We start from the raw sequence: 5,849 nt of genomic DNA on the forward strand, positions 1-5,849 counted from the left end.
AGACTCCTTGATTTTTGTGGTAAGCATTCCAACACCTCTAATAAACCAGAATCTCTAATTGCACTGAGTGCTATTTTGCCATCCAAAGGAATGCAAATTGGGTTCTCTTCAGATCTTCCGCTAAATGTGTGTATCAGGGCTGACAGTGTGGAAGTCAGAGGAGGTGGGATAAGTAGGTCCATTCTTGACCCAGTTTGTGCCCTTCACACATGTAATGGGGCTACCTGAATGGGGCTTAACTTTCAAATGCAAACTGATGTTCAAAGTGTACATGTCTTTATTGCTTTAAAAAAATAATGGAACAATTATATTTTTGTTGGAATTACAACAATATTTTGTTATTCAGCATTCAATATTACATAGCATACAGATTTATTTTAGTCTCAGATTTCTTCTGCCTCAGGCTGTAAGTCATGTCTTCATAGATAACATTTTGCTTTGTCTTTGCATGTCCTTTTTCGAAGCATTTCTTGATCTGTTTAAAAAGACAATAATTAAGATGAATTACCCCTTCTTTTTTACATTTCCAAGTTACCTAAAAATCTCTGTGTGCTTGGTGCAGATCTGTTGAAGCATAACATAAACAAGATATAAAAATAAATCCAACATTAACAAATAAAAAAAATTGAAGTATGTAAAATCATTGTATAAAACCAAAATCAACATGTAGGAACTGTAAAATGGATTTGTAAGGCTACATGTTTTTATTTCACTGGTCTTGGACCGAATAATTTTCAGCATTAGCCATTATAGGAAGGAGGGCATAGCTGGACATTTTTAAGGTCACAATGACAAGTACCTATAGCAAATATTAATGTTGTGCTGAATCACAAGGCTTTTCTTTTAGGTTTGCACTTATGTGATTATGATTATTATATTGATCCACTGCAGTTCTTACATTGGTATAGAAAAACCAGAATAAAAAACCTGGAAACCTTTAAATTGGAAATTCTTTTGTATTACAAATATCCAATGACCTACAATTATGTAGGGAAGGACTTATTTGACATTATCTTGGGACATTTCTTGACTGATGTACATAATTTTTGGAAGAAAAGAATGGAAGTTGATGGAACTTAGTTAATATAATGCCTTGATATTAGCCATACTTACATTGGTACGATAGACGATATAAAATCCCAGCATAAAAAGGAAGAGTATTAACACAGAGATAATGCTATACAACATCCAGGAAGATTCAAAATTCTTCTTTGCAGCTGCTGTATGGAAGAAAATGGAACATATAGTTTATCATAATGCTTTACACCAGGGATGTCAAACTCAAGGTCTGAGGGCGAGATTCGGCCTGCAGGGTGCTTAGATCTGGCCTGCAGGACTGCCCTGGAAACAGCAAAGGACTGGGCCACAGTGCCTCTACCAGCAAAAATGGAGCCCTGGAGGGCTGTGTGCGGCCCTCCAAAGCTCCATTTTCACTGGCAGAGGGTTGCAGGAGGAAGTCGCCAAAACAGAGCTTGGGAGCCCATTTTTGCTGGCAGAGTGCTCAGGCCACCACAGGTGCCCCCAACAGGAGTGACGTCGAGCTGGCCATGCCCACCCTGGCCACACCCACCCCAGCCCCCAAGGTCAAACACAATCCTGATGCGGTCCTCAATGAAATCAATACACCCCAAACTTTCCCAGCCTCCAAATATGAAGGAATAATTTTTCCTCTCATTATACCAACTGAAAAGTGTGGGAGTTGTAGTTCCAATTCATTCAAAAGCCATCTTTTAAAAAGTGATTTAAGAAGGCTGCTTTATTGAATCCCAGCCTTCCATAACTTTGATATCCCTTTGATCTGTGGCCTTCAACTCTCACAATTCACAACACTTACCTTATTACTTGTGGGGTTTAACATCTCAGATACATTTAATTGTTTTAAAATATTGTTATCTATTATACATTTTTGCTTATCATAGAAGGGAATAATGTGTGTGTATGGTGATAGCCTTATATATTCAGTAAAATCCTAGAGTCCAATTAGATTAAAGCAATGTATCAATTTTATAAATAAACCAATCAAATCAGTTTGCTGACTTTCAAAGATAAGCATCTGAATTAAGATTGGGCTATAGTCCTCAAACTGAATTAGAAAATCTATGAGTAAAGATGAGATAAATTAAGCAATTTATCTAAATGACTGAATCAGGACATGGATTGAATCTTCTTGCCTATAAAATTCCAATTTATTTGAGAGTCTACGTTTTTCTAGTTTAAAATTCAGTCCATCCCATTGTCCCCTCAATGTGTAATTTTCTTTTTAAAAAAGCTTTCCTTGGTTATGTACTTTTAAAGATATGTACATTCTGAAGTGTGTGTGTGTGTGTGTGTGTGTGTGTGTACTCTCTCTCTCTATTTCTCTCTATATATCTCTCTATATATCTATATCTCTCTATATATCTATATCTCTCTATATATCTATATCTCTCTATATATCTATATCTATATCTCTCTATATATCTATATCTATATCTCTCTCTATATCTATATCTCTCTCTATATATATATCTATATCTCTCTCTATATCTATCTATCATCTATCAATCATCTATCTATCTATCTATCATCTATCTATCTATCTATCTATCTATCTATCTATCTATCTATCTATATATTTGTTTTCGTAGATTTTCACGGGTGTAGGAATGCTGGTTTTGTTGTATTCGGGTCTTTTCCCGTGTAAGATTGTCTTCAGCGAGGTCTCACTCGGCATCTTCAGGCTGGGTTTTGGGCTTAAAGTGTGATCGGAACTGCCGTCTTTCTATAAATCTTGGTGTGTGTGTGTGGAGTGCTGGCTGAAATTCTACATTTACTTCTACATTTAATTCTAAGAAAATATGGCTAATGGGAGTAAGAATCCAAATACCAAATTGAGAAAAACGTAGTTAATGATTTGTAAGTGAGAATTGTCAACATGATCTTTTTCTCCATCCCTACCTTCTACTGCCAAAAGAATAGGAGGGCCATTCTTCTCCAGAAGTCCATCGTTTATGAACATGCCTGCCCTACACCGGTATACATCACTGTCATCCTCTTTCAGGTGCTTCAGTGTGATTGTGGCCATGTTGTTCATCTGAAAATACTCAGTGCGCTTTTCATACGCAGGATCTTCTCTCTTGGTTTTGCCATGTTGGGTAACATAAAGCACCACTGTGACATTTCCAAAGGTTCGTTTCAGATATAAAGCTTCAATCCTATGCATAAACTTGCAGGTGAGATTGACAGATTGCCCTTCTTCAGCAATAAGAACCTGACTGACCATTTTATCTGGAAAGAAAAAGATCTCCTGAGTAATGGTGAATATTATTTATGCCCTTGCCATATCGATGTCAGTGGATTTTAAATTTTATAGTGTGTGCCAGTTCCTATTCCAAGTCTATTTAAAAGTACAAAACTCCGAAGAGTTCATTATAGGATCTTTTCAGTTGTATTTCAGTCTTGATACTGAGGAGAAACCCAAATTATTTCCAGGCATTCGGCACTCACAATGCAAGTTCAAGTTAGTCCTTCACACTAGAAACAGACTGGCTACTGAGCATTATTACAGTTTTGTAGCTGTCTGCAAATGCCACCTGCTGAATACCACCCCCTATTCTCCTGAAAGGTGGCAGACACAATAAACAAGCCCATTTTAATTTTCCATTTTGTCTCATTTAGCTTTTTATTATTGTCACTATGTCATAGAATAAGAGCTTCTGCTGCATAGCTTTGCTAAAAAAAATTTTTTTTCTTTGAATCATGGAATTGCTTTAAAAGCAGTGGCTATCACTTTCAAAGTGCATTCATTAAATACTATGTTTTATATCCTATAATTAAGATAGTATACTTTGAGAGTAGTCCTTAGCATCCCAAAGATCTCAAAATTTAATGTTTATATGTTTAAGATACATTTTAGGAATGCTTAAAAGTATTTTCTGCTGGAGTTATAATAGAGCAGAAATTCTGACAGAAAGAACTGTAGTTCCCCAATGTTTGAATATCAGTATCAAATTCCTCTGATTCCTTACATGCTTCAGCAAAGGACCAGAACTGTGCAGAAATCCGTATTTGAAGAGGAGAAGGTGACTCAGAACATAAGTCACCATGAAACACATTTTCCCTTAGAATTTGCATGGCAAGACTTGGCCAAGGTCAGGTCAGATGTGGCTTATTTAAGGAGCTATGTACAGATGTGCATACCTTCTTGATTTTTCTCATTGGATTTGACAGCTTAAACTAAGAGGGTTAATATTGTTTGCTTTCCAAGACCAACAGAAAAGATAAAACATAAAATATTTAAAAATTACAAAGCAAGTTAATTTAATAATGCAAGAAAGGCAACAATTTCTACAAACAATAGCTATTCATAGAAATATTGCAGAAATTGGTTAGTATACAAAAAGGAATTGCAGTGGGATTGTAGTAATAAAAGACACTTTGACACATAATTTGAAACTAATAGCATAATTTCTATCCATTACTTTTAACTACATTTGGAAAAGAATCTTCTCACATTTTAAGTATATAATATTCCTAGACATTTCTCAGACAAACCTGGATATCCTATTTTGTATCCCACATTCAGATAAAATATATTTATGCTTTTTCAGACAATGTCTGCTTTTATACACAGAAATTCTCTACTTTACATATGCATTGTCAAGCCTGCACAGATGCCATGACAGCTATGGAACACTAAGGCAGAGATATAACAAAAGTAATCATTAACACCTGGTTTTGGTCAAATAAGATGGAATAACTTGAAAGAAGATATGATTGTCTGGAATTTTGAATAAGAGTTCTCAAAATGTCACCGTATTTTATTGCAACTCCTACTTAGCTACAACCACTTGCTAGACTGGGTTTCTCTGCTGTTTACTCATCTTGCAAAAAAAAAAACCCCACACAAAATATACTTCTACAAGTCATGCTAAGATATGAATAAAGCCTACAAATTCTGAGATAATTGATATGAACATTCTGAGTATTTACATTATTCAAAGAAAACTTTGATTTATACTAAAGTGCTAAACCCAAATCTGAGTTCTTCCCCTATAGTCAGCCAAAACAGTTTCTCCCTTTATATCATAAATAAAAACAAGATCCAGACAAATAAACATTCTTTTTTAAAAACTTAGCCCATGTTATTAATTCTAAGTGAAGATTAAACATCAATAAAATAATTTTTGGATATCTTCTACCTTTTGATCCTACATTTCCAGGAGAAACCAGCAAGAGAAAATACACAGAAAGGATCCAAAGCATTTTGTAACAGTTGTTTTTTTCTACCTGAAACCAGCTACTCTTTACCCACAGAGCAAAAATTGCCTTCCCATTTGGGTGATCACGTGATTTTTAACCAAATGAGTGCTTTGGCCTAAACCACATCAGTATATACAGTCAAATCTAATGGTGTGAGTAACTATGCACAAAAAAAACCATATTTCTTACAAGATGTAAACAACATGTGTTCAGCCCTAGTACTTGTTTTAGCAAAATCACAAAATAGTTATAAAAATGTTCATGCTAGTTCTTCATAAGCAAAGTTTGCTCCCACTTCATTCCACACCTATCTACAAATGATATATCATAGTGTCCATAAAATAGATTGAAGGAGGACTAAAATAAACACAATCTTTATTAATTTCTCTTTGTGTTACCTATTGTCCTTTTGTCATAGCCTTTTCATCACAATTTTTAGAGTTCTGTCAAACGCCTTCCCAAGTTCACATGTCAAACTAATCTACAGTATTTTTTGCATTCATACTTGAAAGAGAGGGGAACGATAATAGTATACTTCCAATCATCAAACCAAGGTGAAGTTTTTATACACATCATTAAATAAATTCCATGGTGATGCTATATTCAAA

At 34.9% G+C, this 5,849-nt stretch overlaps 1 protein-coding gene across 1 annotated transcript; it reads right to left on the minus strand.

Annotated features, from left to right (window-relative positions):
* Positions 1-290: 290 nt before the first annotated feature.
* Positions 291-5,269, minus strand: LOC309384583 (T-cell antigen CD7-like). The gene is made up of 4 exons (XM_081938285.1): positions 5,181-5,269; positions 2,938-3,267; positions 1,114-1,220; positions 291-475 (listed from the first exon to the last, which is right to left on the minus strand). Exons 1-4 carry the CDS (start codon positions 5,242-5,244, stop codon positions 356-358), a joined length of 621 nt encoding a protein of 206 aa, XP_081794411.1. The 5' UTR covers positions 5,245-5,269; the 3' UTR covers positions 291-355.
* Between the last annotated feature and the right edge of the window lie 580 nt (positions 5,270-5,849).

Source organism: Natrix helvetica, assembly GCF_964273705.1.
Source record: "Natrix helvetica genome assembly, chromosome: 1".
NCBI lineage: Eukaryota > Metazoa > Chordata > Lepidosauria > Squamata > Natricidae > Natrix > Natrix helvetica.

Coding starts and splice junctions, on each gene's coding strand:
- LOC309384583 (XM_081938285.1), bottom strand. CDS start 5,244: ATGCTTTGGATCCTTTCTGTGTATTTTCTCTTGCTGGTTTCTCCTGGA. Junction 1,221..2,937: donor TATTCTTTTGGCAGTAGAAG/GTAGGGATGGAG, acceptor TCTTCCATACAG/CAGCTGCAAAGAAGAATTTT. Junction 476..1,113: donor ATATCGTCTATCGTACCAAT/GTAAGTATGGCT, acceptor CTTTTTAAACAG/ATCAAGAAATGCTTCGAAAA.